Here is a 19684-nt window from a genome sequence, read left to right on the forward strand (position 1 = left end):
ATAGTAATAAAGAAAGTCTAGGATAGGAAAAGACAAATGCAATAAAGGGGAGAAGTCGGGTCCTGCGGACGTCAGGCAGCTACCTCAACAACTCCTAAACCGAAATCCAAGAAGACAGTAAACAGCTCCACTAAGTCTCCGGAGCACCTGAATCTGCACACATGGTGCAGGGAGTAAAGTGAGTACTTCCAACTCAGTGAGTAATAAACATATATAATGGCTGAAAGTAAGAAATCCCGAAATATTACAATTAATTTAAAGGATGCAATATATGTGCTTTTTGTTAGAAGGAATTTAATTCCGGTTTCTGGGCAAAATAAGAGATGGATATTTGTTTTATTTTTCAAATAACTCTTGAGTTATTGAGCTTGATAAACATTTTATCTCTTGTGGTGCATGAATGCATGACCTTGTTATTGTATATTAATGTCTCTCCTGAATAGAACAATAATAGTCTACCTCATAAGAGAATATGTTCTTCAAAATTGAGTAAAACTTATCTGTGCACTTTTGTCTAAGTCATATTAATCTAGATAGGATTTCAAGTTGGTCAAGGATGGACCTTAAGGTTCATTGAAAGTAGAGGCACTACCAACTTGTAGATCCTGTTTGGAAGGAAATTTGACTAAAGGTTATTTCCCTTCAAAAGAAAATAAAGCTAGTGATAAGCTAGAATGAATTCCTTCTGATTTGTATGGTTAAATGAGCATACTGGTGAGAGATAGTTTTGAGTATTTTTGTGACGTTCATAAATGATTACTCAAAATATTAATATATTTATTTGATGCACCGTAAGTCTTAATGAATTAAGTAAATCAAGATTTTAAGACTTGAAACGGAGAAGCACCAAGGAAATATATTAATTTACTGCAATTTGATTGTAGTGGCGAGCACCTCTCTAAAGAGTTCTTTTGTTACTTATCAGAATAAGGAATTACATCTCAATTGACTACACCGTAAACTCCATAATAGAGTGGTGTGGTAGAAAGAAGAAATAAGTCTCTTTTGGACATGGATAGATTAATGACGTGTTATTCAGATTGCCTTATTTGTTTTGGAATATTTTCTAGAAACTGCAAATTACATTCTGAATTTAGTTCCTTCTAAGTTAGTACCTGGGACATCTATAGAACAGTGGACTGAATGTAAGCTCAGTCCGTGGCATGTTCAGATATAGGAGTGTCCTGCATATGTGCTGAAAGGGAAAGCGAATATGTAAGTTGGAACTAAGAATGGATAGGTGCATGTTTTTTGAATATCCAAGAAAATGAATGGAGTTTTATTTCATTGTCCTAAAGAAAATAAGGCAAATTGACATTCAAGAACATCAAAACCCACAAGTCGGAATTGACGTTCCATTGCATTTGAGTAGTTGGAGAACGTTAATAGACATAATATGCCTTTATCGAGTGGGAGTGATGTTTGAACAGTGAACATTATAGTAAGAAGTCACTAATATTTCAATGCCGTAAGGTAATGAAGGTAATATTAGTAGTACTTCGTCGTAGTGGGAGAATGCTAAAGAAAATCATAGTTCGGTGTACACTCTTGGGATAGTTTCAGTAACAGGATCCCTGAAGAGTTCAATACCAAACTAGATGGTTACGACAAAGCACTACTGGAGATGTTTAATAGTCATGTAAAAGAATGCGTGAGAAAGTTGTAGATGCATGGTTATGAGTCTAAGTGGGAGACTGTTGGAGCATATACTATTAACCATGCATTTGGATATAGTATATTCTAATAATTGTCATGGTCAAAAGTCTAAGTGGGAGATTGTTGGGATATATACTATTAACCATGAGTTCGGTTTAGATATAGTATTTATTATGATATAATTGTTCATTCAATTTTAATAAAGTTTTAAATAGATCATATATTAGTATGTGTCCTTTGCTTATATAGTAGATGATTTAGTGTACAGAGTTTAGCTTATACACGGAAGATTAAATCATCGATTCTTATAAGTATAAAGTTGGAGTTCACAATCTAATGATGGAATTGGACAAACCATCAGGAATGATTGTAGCACAAGATTAAATATAATTTATCTTGATTATGGGAATGGTTTAATTCCAACTTCTTGCGCTAGTACATTTTGTATGTATTGAACGGATCAGGTAGAGATAAGTATTTTATACTGACTTAATAAAATAAACTCTCTAGCCATTAAATGTACTTATACTCTTAATCTTGATATAATTATTATAAGCTGTGTATATTATTATTGTTTTGATTTATTAAAAGGCGAGATTCTTTCGTGGGTCAATATGCCTGGTAAATTAGATAATAATAATGTACATTGGCGAACTAATAGTTAGTTGATGGAATCCAAGTCTCGGTTTAGAGATTGATGATACACCTTTATGAAAGCTTATAAGTTTTCATGTGTAAACCCGGCCGGTGGATTTTGTATCCGACACATGAAATAAGTTAAGCGAAAGTCTAAAGGAAATAATCAATAAATTAAATCGTCAGTAATTTAATTTAATTGATTAGTATGTGAATCTTAACATGGGGAGTTAAATAAGATTTAATGGATGAATTTCGAAATTGAATAAGGAGTGCAATTACGAATTTTTAGAGGAATAAATCGTAATTAATTATGGTGGATATTAATTTCAAAAATTATAAATTAATTCCATAATTGGAAGCCTTGTTAATTAAATTTTGTGGTCCCTGCTGTGCCTAAATAATAGAAAATAAAGGAATCCTTTTTCTGGTGGAAAAGAAAACCCAACAGGTTTTGGAAAAGGGTTTTAACCCTTAAAACTTGTGCTATAAATACATAAGGTTTTCCACCTAGAAAGAAGAGCACATGGTGGCCGAATTTCATCCCCTTTTCCTTAGAAATTTCGCCCACACGAAATTACTATTATCGGGTATTATTTGGGTAACACAGTAGAAGACCGTGGAACGTTCGGAGATCGTGATCGTGCGGGGTGTGGAGAATTCATTGAGTTGCTGTAGAATTGGAGGCTCACGTGATAAAGGAGTTTGCTCACGCTTCAAGAGGTAACCCGTGAAATCCCGTTTATGCTAGTTGTCTAGATTACATGTGATTTTGATACTGGGATTGCTTCCGCTGCATATATTAATCCATCAAATAGACCATCCTTCGTATAATATAGCTTCGCCCCCTTGTTTGCATCCCTTGGTGAGTTTCCTGTGGAACCTTCCACAATTGAGGTAGAGGGTTTAGAAACTCCCTCCCCCCACCCACCCCCCAAATCAGTAGCGTAGCATCTAGGGCTGCTTATCGGGCGGATTGGATGGTTATTTACTCTTAACAGTTTGGCTTATCGGTTATCGGCTTTTAAATGTAATAATCCGCTAGCCATCCGATAAGATATCGGGCGGATTGGTATCGGTTTAGCTCTTATCGGGCGGTTTATCGGCCTAATTTCTTAGTCATATGAGATTTTGCCTCGTGCTTACGCAGTACATTTCATGCTTCTTGCAATTAACATTTCATCACAGAAAAAAGAATGCTAATGGTACTCAGCAGTTCTTAACATTCATGTTTCCTGTCAAAATCTCGGACGAGTAAGAAATTTTTTCTCGTACATGAGCCTTTCGAGGTTTGGACAGATTAGTAGGAAAATTATGATAAGACCTAGAAATTCTTCTTACACTGTTGATTTTACGATTACAGAAGGAAGAAGAATCGGCCTAGAATAATTAAGCTAATAGACATCTTAATATTAGAGTAACTTATGCTAAAGACAATAGTGAGAGTTTTCAACATTAGAAATTAATCTATTCAGCTAAAAGCTTGCATGCAGCACAAGTTTCTTGTAAAGATTTTAGAAAACAGATAGTGTTCAAGAGGTGAAAATAGAGTGCTCAACTAATTGAAGCTTGACACATTCATATGCTCAGAGTGAACAAAAATGTTGAAACTGCTGGAGCAGAAATGTCAAGGAAGGCTTACCAGTCCAAAAAACTTTATCAGATTTTTTTACGAAAGACAACTTAGTTACTGAGGGAACGAAAAGCCCCGGGTGGAGAAACAGAAGAGAGAGAGAATGATGATCATCGAAGGAGGAAGGACAAATTTGCACTACTGGAGAAGCAGAAGGTACTAAAATAAAACAGTAGTTTGGGTGAACACCCTTGCGCCCCCCTAAATCCGCCTATATATATATATATATATATATATATATATATATATATATATATATATATATTCTTAACGGGTTAACGGATTATCCGTTAAGAAAATTGAATAACCCGCCCCCAAACCGATAAGCCGTTAATGAAAAAATTTCAATCCGTTCCCCGTCCATTAAACCGTTAATCCGATACCAATAAGCCATTAAGCTTCGGTTTCGGTTTCGGTTCGGTTTTGTACACCCCTAGTAGCATCCCCTTCTCTCCCCTCCTCACCCCTCTCCTTCCCAGATGTTATTTAAAAAAATTGAAAAAAAGTAAGGACTTCTTCATTTTTAACCCACACCAGAAACTATTTACATTCGATAGCCGAAAAAGTGTATAATTTGTATAATTTTTATATATAACATACAAAAAATATATATTTTTTGGCTATTATTTTGGTAAAAATAGCCACTATTTTGCTGCTACACGGAAAGTTCCAGCATAATATACTGGAGATCGGTGCACCTGTGTATGAACGTCCAGCATATTATGCTGGAACTCCAACACGCGGAAAATGCCAGTATATTATACTGGAGTATTTTTCCGGATTTTGAACAGTGTTTTCGTTCAGTTTTATCTTTATATGAAAAGTGGCTAAATTTCGATTACGTTTGAAACTGTGACTATTTTGAATAGCCACTTGTAAATCTGGCTATTTTTGAATTTCTCCAATTATTTTGAGAGCGGCTATACAGGGTCATTTGGGCAGAAGGGTTGGGCCTTAGCGTTTCGGATCACAATCCCACTTTGTAACGATAAATCTGAAATTGTACACAAATAGCAGTTGGTAAATTTGCTCCAATCGATCTCTTTCCCCCTTCTCTCACCAACTCTCTCTCAAGTAAGACCAATTCCTTCTCCCTACGGTTTTTATTATTTTCTTAATTTCTTTTAATATACAGTCTGAATTAATAATAGATCTGGATTTACAAATTTTCATTTACAATTTTCTTAATTAGTTACTTTTTGAAGGCAAAAATGCAGAGCAATAATTCTACTGAAGGAGACACATTCCATATCCGCAAACTGGAGATTTCAGACAAAGAAAAAGGTTTTATTGAATTGTTAAAACAATTAACTGTTTGTGATTCTGTAACAGACGAAAAATTCAAGGAAAGATTCGAAGAGATTTCAAAATATGGAGATGAACATATTATTTGTGTAATTGAAGATGTTAAATCAGGAAAAATTGTTGCAACAGGAAGTGTATTTATTGAAAAGAAATTCGTAAGAAATTGTGGAAAAGCTGGACATATTGAGGATGTTGTTGTTGATTCGAGTACACGTGGCATGCAATTAGGTAAAAGAATTGTTGAGTATCTTGCTAATCATGCTTATTCTATGGGGTGTTATAAGGTAATTCTTGATTGTACTGAAGAGAATAGGCCTTTTTATGAGAAATGTGGTTTCAAGAAAAAAGAGATTCAAATGGTTAAGTATTTTGTTTGATGAATATTTGTGTTGGTCGCAAGAGTCGGGATTTTGAGTATATGAGTTCTTGAATCTAGGACAGAATAAGTAACACAGAGTTCGAGCAAGTTATTTTGAGTATATGGGTTCTGGAATCTAGGACAGAATAAGTAATACAAAATTCGAGCAAGTTACTGGGTTCTGTCGAACCCGACCCGTAGCTAGACTTGTAGCTCCGGCACTAATGTTAGTTGGTTTATTGAGCTTTTTTGGCATTAATATTGGAAGATTGTTGTTTCTCGTCTTATTTCTTGTAATGAATTTATTGAAAAGAGATTCACATGGTTAAGTATTTTGTTTGATGAATATTTGTGTTAGTTGCGGAGTCAGGATTCTGAGTATATGAGTTCTGGAATCCAGGATAGGATATGTAATACAAAGTCTGTGCTGAAGTTACTGGGTTCTATCGAGCCTGTAGCTAGACTTGTAATCTTGGAAGATATGTTGTTCCTCGTTTTGTTTCTTGTAACGAGTTTATTGAAAAAAGTTTCACATGCTTAAGTATTTTGTTTGATGAATATTTGTGTTAGTTGCTTTATTGAGTTTTTTGCTATTAATCTTTTAGATTTTTGTTCCTTGTTTCATATTTTTTTCCTTTTGGGATAACAATGTGTCCAGGTCAGATTTTGCACACCTCAGATTGTTCCATCGAGTAGTCGTTACCTCTCACCACTACCAAGCGTAGTAGATGAGATGATATCACCTAGTGGAGTCGTTACCTCTCACCACTACCAAGCGTAGTAGATGAGATGATATCACCTAGTGGTTTTTCGTCTCTGCTAGAATTTTGTTATTCCTGGTTTCTTGTAATGAGTTTATCACAAAGATAATTGGTTTGACAAGTTCGCCATGGTAGGAACTTGGAAGTGAGATACATAAGTCAGCTGACAAGTTGGAGGTTGTTCCTCGTTTTGTGATGTGTATATTAGGCGCACATCACGTGTTTGAACCCTAACATAGATAAAAGCCTGATATTTACGAGGAGAAGGATAGAAGGGCGGGCCCGTTATCCAACCTTGTGCCACTGGTCCTCTTGGATTTCTCGGTTATAACAAAACATTTCTTTTAGGCACATTAGTGACTTAGATGACTTTTTCTGCTGCAGGCATTTATCAATGATTTCAATTCATTTGCAGGAGCTGGTTGTTAGTTATGGCATAGTATACGTGTAGGAAACAAAATGGATGAAGAATCAGCATGTGTTATCATTGGCAAAATGGGGTTAATTGGCATGAGAAGTGTTTTGCCATTTTTACTGATACCATAGAGACCAAACATGAGGATCCTACATAGACCAATATCTTTTGAAGTAACATTCACAGATAATGAGATCATGATGGTTATATATATAGACCAATATTTTTCTTTTTCTTTTTTCAAAATTGTGATGCTTAGATGAAGATCTGCCAAATGCTCAGGATACCATAGACCATAGTGCATGAACATTCCCATCCTTGCTTCCACAAGCCATTCTGTAGTTATCATCTACTGTTACTTTTTATATATTGAAAGAACAAAGAAGCTCCATGCATTCAAAGTGGTTCCTTGGCAAACTTATCCATTAAATTCACTGTCTTGTTGGTTCTGAACAAGGTTTCAACATGAAATACTGTAACGGTAAAATCCGCGGCCGCAGATAGAAAGGTTAGACAACCAAAAGAAATAGCTAGATCACAATTCAGTAATGATCAACTAATGATTTGCAAAGCAAAAATAACCCATAATCTAGATCATAATTCAGAAATTCCTCATAAAGCAAATCTTTATTTCTATTACACATACAATAGGTTTTTTTTCCTTTGGATAAGGGTAATTTTATTGATATGAACACCCAGCATAGAGAAGTGCTAGGGATAGCTATGTAATGAGTTTAAGAAAGTCAAGTATGGCTTCTGTATCATTAACATCAGCCCTGTTGCGCCAAAAGGTTAGCAAAACAATACAACTGTGTTTCAAGGTTACTACATTCTGCCTTTAGGGCAGCCCGGCGCACTAAGCTAGGTCCGGAGAAGGGCGGGACCACAAGGATCTATTATACGCAACCTTACCCTGCATTTCTGTAAGAGACTGTTTCCACGGCTCGAACCCGTAACCTCTTGGTCACATGGCAACAACTTTACCAGTTCTGCCTTTTGCTCTAAAAAAATTGATTTGTTTCTCTCTCCAACTGATATAAGTATTGTCTTTTCCAGCTGGCCAGCTCTCCATCTTTTCTAGGACACCATCCCATATAGCTACTGATTTAAAGCTTGAAACAAGCCCAGGCATTTGTACAAAGGCTTCCAATGAGACACCCCAATATCTCCGCGAGGAGCTGCAAATTGTGGACCTCATTTATCGGGAACAAGTTAGCAACATTTGGCCTCTATTTTCCTTCCCTCTTCAATATCTTTTCTCTTCTTGATTACTTGCTCGATAAAAAGCTCGCAACATCATGTTACCAACTGAACTCTTACCAGTAATCTCCACACGTGCATGATCCTTTAGTAAAACAATGGAAACGATTATTATCTCGCAAGATAATTTCTCTCTCTGTTATCTTTGAGACAAGCTTGAAGAATGTATGACAATCACCACAGATACGAAGGTTTTTAATTATTCGGATAACATCACTAGTTTTAGTACTTAGTAAGCCAAATGCAAGCGCAAGCTTCTCACTGTGACAGCCAACAAAGTGCTCCTTCTCCTCCTCTTCAATGTCAAATAGAACATATTCCGTTTTTGGAACATAACCCGCCTCTCTTAACTCCTTGCTTAGTTCACTGAGTTTATCGTATATCTTATCTGATATTGGATGATATGTATCTCCAACAAGAAATTCATGAACAATTCCATCAATCACTATCCAACTATACGCAGGAATCTTATGCATTCTTCTTTCGTTCATAGTAGACCTGATTTTTTCCGATTCGTCCCATTTGTTGTTAGATGCATAGATGTTTGATAAAAGAACATAGTTTCCCGAGTTCCATGGTTCCAATTCAATCAACTGCTTTAGTACATGTTCAGCCAACTTAGTATCACGATGTAATCGGCAACCACTTAATACCGCTCCCCAGATAATGGCATTGGCCTTCATTGGCATACTTTCTATCAACGAATGAGCTTCATCTAGCAAACTGGCTCGGCCTAGAAGATCAACCATGCAACCATAATGTTCAACTGTTGGCTCCAAAGAGTACAAGTGAGTCATGCTACGAAAATATTTCCGACCATCGTCGACAAGACCAGCATGAGTGCAAGCACAAAGGAGACCCATGAATGTGTTTCCATCAGGTTTTATACCAAGTTTCTCTACTTGACCAAAACAACAAAAGGCAGATTTCACGTGCCCGTGCATTGCGAGACCCGATATAACAGCGTTCCAGATTACTCTGTCCTTCACCTTCACTTGCTTGAATATTTCCCAAGCTGATAACATTCGCCCGCATTTAGCATACATATCAATTAGTGCTGTACCTAAAACAGCATTCAAGAAAAACTCATCCATCTCCATTAACCTAGTGGCAGATTCGCCAACTTCTAACGCTCCTAACTTTGCACATGCAGAAAGTACACCAACCATTGAATAACAATCCGGGCTAAGGTTCTCTCCCTGCATCTTGTGAAACAGCTCCAAAGCCTCTTTCGGAAGCCCATTCGCTGCATAACCCTGAATCATAGCACTCCAAGAAACAACATCCTTCTCTACCATCTCATCAAAAACCTCACGAGCTTTCGCCATGTTCCCACATTTAGCGTACATGTCAACCAAAGAAGTATTAACAAACACATTCCTTCCCATACCCATCTCCACTGCATACCTATGTATCCACTCACCGGAACTAACATCCCCTACACGACTACAGGCCGACAGCACGCGAACAAGCGCAAAACTATCAGGACTCAAACCCATCTCCAACGACCTCTGAAACAACTCAATCGCTTCCTTAAGCTTCCCAAAATCAATGTACCCCGTCATTATCGCGGTCCAAGAAACAACATTCTTCTCAGGAATATCATCAAACATCTTATGTGCATCCTCAAGAAACCCACACCGAGCGTAAAAACAAACCAAACCAGTCTTCACAAACACATCACAATCAAACCCTCCTTTCACCACAAGTGTATGAGCCTTAACACCTAGTTCAAAATCCATTAACCTAGCACAAGCTTTTAACAAAAATGGGAAAGTAAAATTATTAGGCAAAAACCCATCTTTTCTCATTAATTTAAAAAATTCAATAGCTTGAAAAAAACAGTCATTTGAAACTAACCCACGAATCATAGTGTTGTACAAAAAAATATTGGGTTCTTGAGTTTGGTTAAAAACAATTTTAGCATAATTAGGGTTGTTGAAATTGTTTAAAATGTATTTTAATAGTAAGTTCAAGAGATAATTGTTTTGTTCAAACCCTGTACGAATAAGGCGAGCCTGAATGTGTTTAAGCTGATTGAATGATTTAAAGCCATGAAATAAAGCTGCTTTTAGCTCTAACAGAGCTTTAGGAGCAGCTGAGGATGTTGGGTTCATGGCTCAAACAACCTCGGCAACCGCTACCTTAATTTTTCTGGGTTTTTTCATAACTAAACAAATTTTAAGTGGTTTTTATAATAGTCCCTTAAATATACCGTTTAACAACTTTGATCCTTTAAATTTATTGTAAGTGAGCATTTTGGTTTTCATAAAATATTTAACAAACTCCTTTAATTTTAATGAAAATTGGTTAAATAAAATATTTAGAAGAAACTCACATTTATAGTTGTAATAAACTTGTAATTTTTGCAATTTTTCATCTATACATGGTGTCTATGCGCTATGTTTGACCTGTGAGAGGTTGACCATGGCGAGCTTTAGGAAGGGTAGGGTTGGCCTAAGAAGTATCAGGGTGAAGTGATTAGGCAGTACTTGTTATTGCTTCAGCTTACCGAGGACATGACCCTCGATAGGAAAGGGTGGAGATCGAGAATTAGAGTGGAAGGGTAACAGGTAGTCGCTAGTGTCTCTTAGTCTTACCAGTAGTACTAGTACTATTATTGTATTCTCTTATTTATGGTTCTTTATTATTATAATAGACCATTGTGGTTTGGCCTTTCCACGGACCCTGCGCATAGTGGGAACTTAGTACACCGGGCTGCCTTTTTTTAATTTTATTATTATTACATGTTGTGCCATTTGCTAATGTTGCGTTGTTGTTATTATCTGTTACTATATTTTCACTGTTCCTTGAGCCGAGGGTCTATCAGAAACAGTCTCTCTACCTTCACAAGGTAAGGGTAAGGTCTGTGTACACATTACCCTCCCCAGAAGCCTCTAAGATATATTTAAGGTTTTTAAATATTTTATCAACATTTTTTTAAACCAGCACCTTCGATTGTGAGCCTAGGGTGTGGGGGTTAGGCTTGGACCCCTACCATGTATATTGAATAATTTACAATGACAAGATGGGGACATGGTACCATGCCTCCAGTCTACAAAAGGTTTGCCAAGCAAACAAGGAAAGGCGTAGCCTATACAAAGGCCTTTCCATCCATAAATCTAACTTAACTAACAAAAAAATTATATTTTTCATATCTCCTCCTAAAAGAAGGAATCTGCCATTTGTCAAGTTGAATCAGCCCCTTTGTCTCTCTAGGAAGGTTGTAAGGAGAGTGATATAAGGTCCTGTTTCCATTTGTAGAAGCCAATTTTGCCAACAGATCCGCAATTTGGTTTGCTTCTCTAAGGCAATGAGAGATACGAAAAATAGTGTTGTCAAGCATAGTAGTAGTGCCATTGATAATGTGTTGCAGCTTCAAGTTGTTGGTGCTTTGTTTGATGATGACGTTAGTGACAATCAGAGAATCAATCTCCACATGAAGATTAGAGTAGCCATGTTAAGTGCACCATTCTACCCCAAATCCGCTGCTATTGGCTTGGATCGGGACAGAAAATGCGAAAATGAAATCTCTATTGCTATCTCTAATAATACCCCCAATCACAGCTTTCCTGCTTGCTTTGATAAAACTACCATCAGTGTTAATTTTGATCCACCCAGGTGCTGGTTTGGTCCAATAAACAGGGGTACATATGACAACAGGTTTGAGCTTCTCCACTAATGTGCAAAGATTACCCCATGTACCATTAGTGTTGAGATTAGGAAAAGCATCCTGAAGAACTGCTTTGATATTCCAAACACATTGAGTAACCATTCGATACAAATAGAAGTTATTGTTGTCCCCATACTTACATGCAACCCAAGATTTCCAAATCTCCCAATAGATAATGGCAGGAAGAGCTTGCAACACCTGTTTGTGGACTGTGTTTCTTTCTTTCATGTTCCACCACCTATTAAGAAGACCTCTGATCGGTAAGTGTTGATAGATGATTCCCAATGGATTTCCCATAGCTTTCCTTACATACTCGGCTGCTTTACCCTCCACAAATACATGTTGCAAGGTCTCCGTAACAGGTGTTGGACAACATCTACAAACTTCAGTATCTTGGGAATCCAACCTTGTAATATTTTCTCTAATGGGGATTCTACCAAAGAAGATTCTCCAACACATGAAAGATTGTTTGAATGGAATTGATTTGTTCCATATCTTGTTGACTGTGACATTGATTGTTCTGTGATACCTGATCATATTCCAAGCAGAACCATTTGTAAAGTGACCATCCTCAGTAGCATTTCATATAGCATAATCATTTTTGTCTTCCTGGCCCAACTCTATAGACATAATATGTAGCGCAATTTGGCTAGGTAGTGTGTTGTATAGCTTCTGTGCATCCCACCTATTAGTACTCATGAAATCATTTACCTTCTTTTTGGCGTTGCTAGTGTTAGATAGCTTGAACAAATGTGTGCCAAAGGTCCCAATTCAGTCCAGTTGTCCACCAAAAGCTACAGTTACCACCATTAATCTTCCAAGTAATCTATTTTTCACACTTGTCTCTGGCCCAAAGAAGGTGTTTCTACGCTTGAGAGTTGTCACTGCACCATTTCTTACCAATAGGATGTACCCTAGGGCAGTATTTTGCCTTGAGGAAGTCAGCCCACATAGAATTACTAATTCTAAAATGCCACCATCTTTTGATGGTATTGTATTAGAGATATCATTCATTCCCCGGATACCTATTCCAGCTTCATTCTTTGGATAACATAACTTTCCCCAAGAAGTCCAATGGTACTTTTTTTACCATTACAAGTGCCCCAGAAGAAGTTAACATATGATTCTAAATGAGCCTCAATGTTCCTTTGGGAGGATTGATGGCAGATAAAATATAAATAGGAAGAGATTGAATAACAGATTTAATCAAAACCTGTCTACCTCCACAGGAAAGCATATTACCTTGCCAAGCATTCAACCTAGGGCTGCTTATCGGGCGAATTGAGCGGTTATTTACTCTTAACGGTTTGGCTTATCGGTTACCGGCTTTTAAATGTATTAATCCGCTAGCCACCCGATAAGATATCGGGAGGATTGGTATCGGTTTAGCTCTTATCGGGCGGTTTATCAGCCTAATTCAATCAAAATAAAATATTTAGTCTCTGTATGTTTAAATAGATGGTCGACGTACTAAGAGGGGAGAAGCAGAAGAGACGCCGTGATGGGTAAATCATCTGTGTAGAATCTTATTTATGTTTATGCACATTGGCCTAAGTCCATGTGAAAGATTTCCAATTGGCCGTTGTNATTTGCATAGAGATTAAACAAAAGGTAGAACGTCCATATAAGTGATTCTGCCGCTTAGTTGCTACAATTCCTTTTATAAGTTGTCTTGGTATCGTGTAGGATTCTAACGTGTAGTATTATGTCCTAAAACTAATAGGATTATAATGTTAATATCTAGAATTCCGGTTATATCCTTTTATTATGAGTTATTATGCTTAATATTATAAGGTTATTTTTGTAAACCGACTTTGTATTCATGCTTTTATAATAATATAGATATATGGATAAAAATAAATTTTATATGTATATATATATTACTTAACGGGTTAATGGATTATCCATTAAGAAAATTGAATAATCCGCCCCCAAACCGATAAGCCGTTAATAAAAAAATTTCAATCTGTTCCCCGACCGTTAAACCGTTAACCCGATACCAATAAGCCATTAAGCTTCGATTTCGGTTCGGTTTTCGGTTTTGAACACCCCTAATTCAACCTTTTAATAACCTTGGCACACATGCTATCAAAATAAGAGATTTTTTTCCTACCAATGTAAATAGGACAACCAAGGTAATTAAAATGGAAGTTTTTGTCCAGGAATCCAGTTTTAGCTCTAATTTTGTTGATTGTATATGCACATGTTTTGGGATCACTGAGCAAAAAACTCTTTTCCATGTTAATTTTCTGTCCAAAAACACATTCATAGTTCCTAATTTGTTTCATGATCAACTTTATGGAGTTAGTATGACCACCACTAAAGATCACAATATCATCCGCATATGCCAAGTGAGTAATCTGAGGTCCATTTCTATGCATTGAGAAAGGAATGAAAGCATTATTCTGTAACAAACTATTCAGGGATCTAGATAAAACCTCAGCAGCAATGATAAAAAGGGATGGGGATATGGGATCACCTTGTTTAAGACCTTGGGAAGAAGTAAAGAATCCATGTCTAGTACCATTCACAATTATAGAGTACCATACATTAGAGATACTTCTCCAAATCAAATTACACCAATCATCATTAAAACCAAACCTACATAACACCTTATTAAGAAAGGACCATGATAATCTGTCATATGCTTTGGCCATGTCAAGTTTAAGAACAACATTTCCTCCATTATTGTGATTAGATATACCATGAACTATTTCTTGAGTGAGCATTACATTATCAGCGATTGATCTCCCAGAAACAAAACCACTTTGATTTTCAGAAATTAAGCCCCTTCAAATAGGATTCAATCTATTAGCCATAATCTTAGAGATAATTTATTAGTATATTTATTAAGGCTAATTGGTCTCAATTCTGCAAAGCTAGTGGGATAATCAATTTTAGGAATTAGAGTGAGACAAGTATGTGTGTAAAATTTGGCTAAAGATTTACCAGAGAAGTATTCTTTAACAAAAGCAGTAATATCACTTTTTATAATATTCCAGCAAGTTTGAAAGAACATACCATTGTACCCATTAGGTCCTGGGGAGCTGTCCTTGCTCATGCTGAATACTGCTTGCTTGATTTCTTCCTCATCAGGCATACTGGTCAGCATAAGATTGTCTTGTGCAGTAATAATTTGAGGTATGCAATCTAGAATATTGTTGTTTCCTTCAGTGAGATTCAAATTGGAGTACTTCCTGTAGTACTTGAGAGCAGCATTTGCCACATTATCATCTCTTGCACCCATCTGCCTCTATGATTTCTGATTCTTTTTATGTGTAGTTTCCTTCTTCTACTTCTTAGAACACTATGAAAATATTTGGTGTTTCTGTCACCACCTTTAAACCATTGAAGCTTTGTTTTCTGTTTCATCATGGAATCCTACATGTTGAGCCATCTAGTATATTCAGCATACCCCTTGTTCAAGTTTTCTCTTCCCTATTCAGTGTTGTGCATAATGTCCAATTCCTCTAAAATTTCAATCTTAGCTTCCCATTCCTGCACTTGTTCTTAGATTTCACTAATTTATTGTTTGGACATATACTTAGAACCTTGCTAAGCCTTTTTATTTTTGTTTGTATCCTCCACATAACATTGCCCCTCACTTCTTCATTCCAAGATGTTTGTATGATCTCTAGAAATTCAGGTTGATTCACCCAGAAGCTCATAAATTTGAAGTATTTGATGTGAGTCTGGTTCAAGTTTTGACATTTAAGAAGAAGTGGTCTATGATCAGACCCAGACCTGGATAGATGCTTAACACAATTGCTTTGAAAATTCTGAGCACAATCATCATTGATGAGAATTGTATCTAACCTCTTCCATATTCTATTACTTGGCCTCCAATAGTTGCACCAAGTGTATTTAGGACCTGTAAAGCCAATATCACTTAGTCCACAAGCATCCATGCAATTGATAAACTCCATACTTTTTGACATTCTATGTGGCAACCCATCCAGCTTCTCATCCGGATCCATGATAACATTAAAGTCTCCTCCCATACACCAAGGACCCCTGATTTGATTATGGAGGTTGCCAATACTATCCCAAAAGTCTTCTCTTTCCACCGGAGTTCATTTAGCATACACAGCCGTCACAAAGGTACCAATCTCACTGGGAGTATCTTTCATGTTTAAGGTGAGTTGTTGATCAGCATTAGCAATAAAAATGGTGTGATCAAAGCCCTTCCAGAAATACCATATTTGACCATTGGAGTTAGTCATACAGTGTTGGAATCCCAGGTATCTTTTGTAACCTTCAATCTTATTCATATTCATAAATAGCTCATATATAGCAACAAAATCCACTTTATTAAAGTTGACAAGGTTTTTGAGTCTAAAGTATGATTTTTGAGCCCTTATTGTCACGACCCGAATTTCCCACCATAAGGACCGCGATGGCGCCAAACATCGCACTCGCTAGGCAAGCCAACGTTAGAGTTCTATTTACCTTTTTCTTTTACACTTTATAGTTAAAACTAACAAAGCTAAATCAAACGGAAATAAATGCCGAAGTACATAATTAATCGATTATCTATATACTATTAATAGTACCGAAATTGTTACCACCCAGAAACTGGTGTCACAATCCACGAACATTCTATGAATATCTACAAGTATAGGTCTGAAAGAAAAATACATCTGTCTCGAAAGAAAATAAAACAGAAATGTAGAACATAGGAGGAGACGCCAGGGCCTGTGGATGCCTGCAGGACTACCTTGGGTCTCCTAGATGAATGTCTGCAACCGACCTCTCGATCAGCCACAACCAGCTCCAAAATCTGCACAGAAAGTGCAGAGTGCAGAGTGCAGTATCAGTACAACCGACCCCATGTATTGGTAATTGCCGAGCCTAACCTCGACGAGGTAGTGACGAGGCTACGACGGGGCTTTTACAACATAACATGCATACAATATATAATAAAGCAAAATAAAGTACGGAACGAAATGAATCAGTACTTGCAGTGAAATAAATACGGAACTCAAGTATCTTGCCAGTGCTCAGCTATAACAATCCTTAAGAGAATTACAATAATAGTGGAATAGAATTACAGCAGAAAAAGAATGTATAAACAACAAAATAATGCGGCGCGCATCCCGACCCCACCATATAAGCAGTAACAATAGGAACATTCACCCTTATCACTCCTATTGCGGCGTGCAACCCGATCCCACCTGGGGGTTAGGTTAGACCGCTTGGGTTTTTTTTTCTAGTATCGAAGGCAGTCTTCCACTAAGAGCCCGGTTAGAGAATTATCGTCCTCGCTTCGCTTACCGCCTTCGTCTTTCGCCAGGGCCACTTAGCATAATATATAGTTTCAGTGTACTATAAGGATTGCAGATAGATAAGGGTGAAAATACAATCCTCTTCACAGACTAAAACCTATCATGCAAGCATTACCATCTTGCATTGTATGGGAGTTGTGGAAAAGAAGGAATAATATGAAATATGGGGATACAGTATCTACAGGCAGAGTGATATATCAAATATCATCCAATTTGCAAGCTCTAGTAAAAGTGAGAAAACCAGGAATTGAGAATGTCCCACATAGATGGCATGACCTTTTAGCTATGATGGAAAACTTCATTCCTAAGTTGAAGGTGACTAAAGTGCAATGGGAATTTCCAAGTGCAGGAGGGTTGAAGGTGAACACTGATGGTGCATCAAGGAAAAACCCAGGGAGAAGTGCAATAGGGTACTGTATTAGAGATGATCAAGGGGATATTGTGCTGGCAGTAGGGAAACAAATACATGAGACTACAAATACTGTAGCAGAGGCAGTGGCAATACTAGAAGCACTGCAATTTTGCAGATCACAGCATATGACACAAGTGTGCATCCAAACTGACTCAATGCTAATGAAGAAAACCATTACTGGGGAATGGAAACCTCCTTGGTCTATAGTAGAGGAAGTAGAAGAAATTAAGCAGCTGATGGAGGGGACTAATTATGAGGTTTCTCGCATTTTCAGAGAGGGTAATAAACTGGCTGATCACCTGGCTAATTATGCACTTGATTCTGGGGATATTGAATGCCATGAGTTTGGGGAACTTGATTCATTGGGCAGGAGAATAGTCAATGAAGACAAGCTGCAATGTCCACACCTAAGGGTAAAAGTAACTAAAAACTAATGCAGGTGGAGATAAGGGAAAGTTCCAAACAGGAGATATGTGATCAACATTGCCAAATCCTAAAGGAGGAGGAAATGAAGATCATTTTTTTATCTAACCGGTTGTCTTATTTTGCAGGTACAGGTATGCTATCTATACTTTACTTTTTAAGGAGGCCTTAGATGGTGGTATTAGTACTGAGTACTCAGTCCAACGAGGAAGAATTAAAAATAGAGTATAGCTTAGTGGAGGTAATAAGGGAGCTAAGGCACAGATACAATCTCAGGATGTCTCACTCATTGAGAGAAGGAAATAATCTGGCAGATCTTATTGCCAACTCTGAATTAATTAATGGCCCTATGAAGTATAAAGGATTTGAAGAGGTGGATGTCAAAGGGAAGACAATGTCCATACATCACAATAAAGGATTCAAGAAATTAGGAGGAGAAGTAGAAAGCAGTAACAGGAGCAGGAGGAAAATTGGAACTGTCGATTATCATACTCAAATCCCTTGGGAGAAGAGTATGATGATTATGTCTTCTACTAACCTAGTTTTTTTTTTTTGCAGGGAATGTTACTGTGGTCATGCCCTTCCCCTTGAATTACTCTCACTTGGTGGTATCAGTACTATGTATTCAATCCAAGGAGAGGAAAACAAGGAAAGGCACAAGCATGACAACTACTAGAAGAGAGCAACACATGACCAAGAGTGGGAGTTATACAGAAATTAGTCGACCTCAGACCATGGTAAAAGTTACAGTAGAAGGGCAACAACAACAAATAAAAAAGGAAAGCAAGCAAACCTATGAGGTCACAAAGGCACACAGCCTGCAGACAGCAAAATTCCCTTCAGACAAAAGGGAACTCAGCTGGATGATGCACCTGTGGGAAAAAGCAATCAAGCATAAGAAGGGATACAACTCACAGCATACAGGGATTCAGGCACAATTGAGGATTTATTATCCTCATGAAAAACAAAAACCACTGAAAAAACAAAAAATACAACACAATGAGGAAGTGAACAGCTGTAGTCTCATAACAATCTGCAAATTCCTCTGGCTTTGGCAAAGCACTTGGAGCAGTAATGCAGCATTTTCGTCTGGAACATCAACATGCAACTTGAATGAGGAAAAGCAGGGCAATCTACTGGTCAATAGCAGCATATACAGAACTAGGCAACCCATTCTCTACCATCATAGCACATGCAGCAGACAAGCTCGAATATCTTCAGGCGCAAAGGCATCACAATCACAGGTAGCAGGTCATATCAGCTGGTGTAAGGAGAACATTAAGCAACAAACTAGTGATTCAATCTGGGAATTTCACAAAACGGGAGCAAAAATGAAGTTCAAAGGAGACACCTGGGCAATCGTTAAGTCCTATGTTAGAGACAGGTGTGATCAAATGAATAAAAAGCGAGCTAAGTTAGAAAGAAATACAACAATGAAGGCTGAAAGTGGAGACAACACGTGTATAGCGACAAGGATGCAAGGAAAAAGGCTACAATTGCAAGAGCTGGTGATAAATTGGATGGAATGTGGCTATATATGCAAGCATAATGGAACGCTGTTTTGGGCCTATATGCAATGCAAATTTTTGATATTAATTGGGCCACTGGATGCGGACAGCAGGTGTATGGACTGTGCATGGGCTAGTTTTTATTTTACAAATTTTAGTAGTAATCTTGTGATATCAATTTTGAGTACTTTACTCAATTTTGGTAATAGGTTCTATGTAAGTCTCAAATTTTATTTCTCTCATCATGTTAAAACATTGAATAAATTGTTTTTTTTTTATTTTCTATATATAAAAACTAGCTCTGGGCAATGCCTAGTGGATTTGCTAAAAAAAAAAAAACCCCAGGGCGGAACCCAACC

General features: G+C 37.2%; 2 protein-coding genes across 5 annotated transcripts; one reads left to right on the forward strand and one right to left on the reverse strand.

Moving 5' to 3' along the window:
• The first annotated feature begins 4893 nt into the window (after positions 1 to 4893).
• On the forward strand, positions 4894 to 7172 carry LOC109207352 (glucosamine 6-phosphate N-acetyltransferase). Of its 4 annotated transcripts, none has more exons than XM_019370257.1 (3): positions 4894 to 4999; positions 5131 to 5458; positions 6765 to 7172. In XM_019370257.1, exons 2-3 carry the CDS (start codon positions 5137 to 5139, stop codon positions 6776 to 6778), a joined length of 336 nt encoding a protein of 111 aa, XP_019225802.1. In that variant the 5' UTR covers positions 4894 to 4999; positions 5131 to 5136; the 3' UTR covers positions 6779 to 7172. The 4 variants fall into 4 exon arrangements, with proteins under 4 accessions (XP_019225802.1, XP_019225801.1, XP_019225799.1 ...); XM_019370256.1 differs by lacking the exon at positions 6765 to 7172 and adding an exon at positions 5910 to 6135 and having other exon boundaries at positions 4895 to 4999; positions 5131 to 5586; XM_019370254.1 differs by lacking the exon at positions 6765 to 7172 and having other exon boundaries at positions 4895 to 4999; positions 5131 to 6129.
• Positions 7173 to 7351: 179 nt separating this feature from the next.
• On the reverse strand, positions 7352 to 10173 carry LOC109207355 (putative pentatricopeptide repeat-containing protein At3g08820). Its single transcript, XM_019370258.1, has one exon. The coding sequence runs from the start codon at positions 10139 to 10141 to the stop codon at positions 8081 to 8083; it is 2061 nt and encodes a 686-aa protein (XP_019225803.1). The 5' UTR covers positions 10142 to 10173; the 3' UTR covers positions 7352 to 8080.
• Between the last annotated feature and the right edge of the window lie 9511 nt (positions 10174 to 19684).

This window comes from Nicotiana attenuata, unplaced genomic scaffold (genome assembly GCF_001879085.1).
Source record: "Nicotiana attenuata strain UT unplaced genomic scaffold, NIATTr2, whole genome shotgun sequence".
Classification (NCBI taxonomy): domain Eukaryota; kingdom Viridiplantae; phylum Streptophyta; class Magnoliopsida; order Solanales; family Solanaceae; genus Nicotiana; species Nicotiana attenuata.

Coding starts and splice junctions, on each gene's coding strand:
- LOC109207355 (XM_019370258.1), bottom strand. CDS start 10,141: ATGAACCCAACATCCTCAGCTGCTCCTAAAGCTCTGTTAGAGCTAAAA.
- LOC109207352 (XM_019370256.1), top strand. CDS start 5,137: ATGCAGAGCAATAATTCTACTGAAGGAGACACATTCCATATCCGCAAA. Junction 5,587..5,909: donor TCAAGAAAAAAGAGATTCAA/ATGGTTAAGTAT, acceptor AAAGAGATTCAC/ATGGTTAAGTATTTTGTTTG.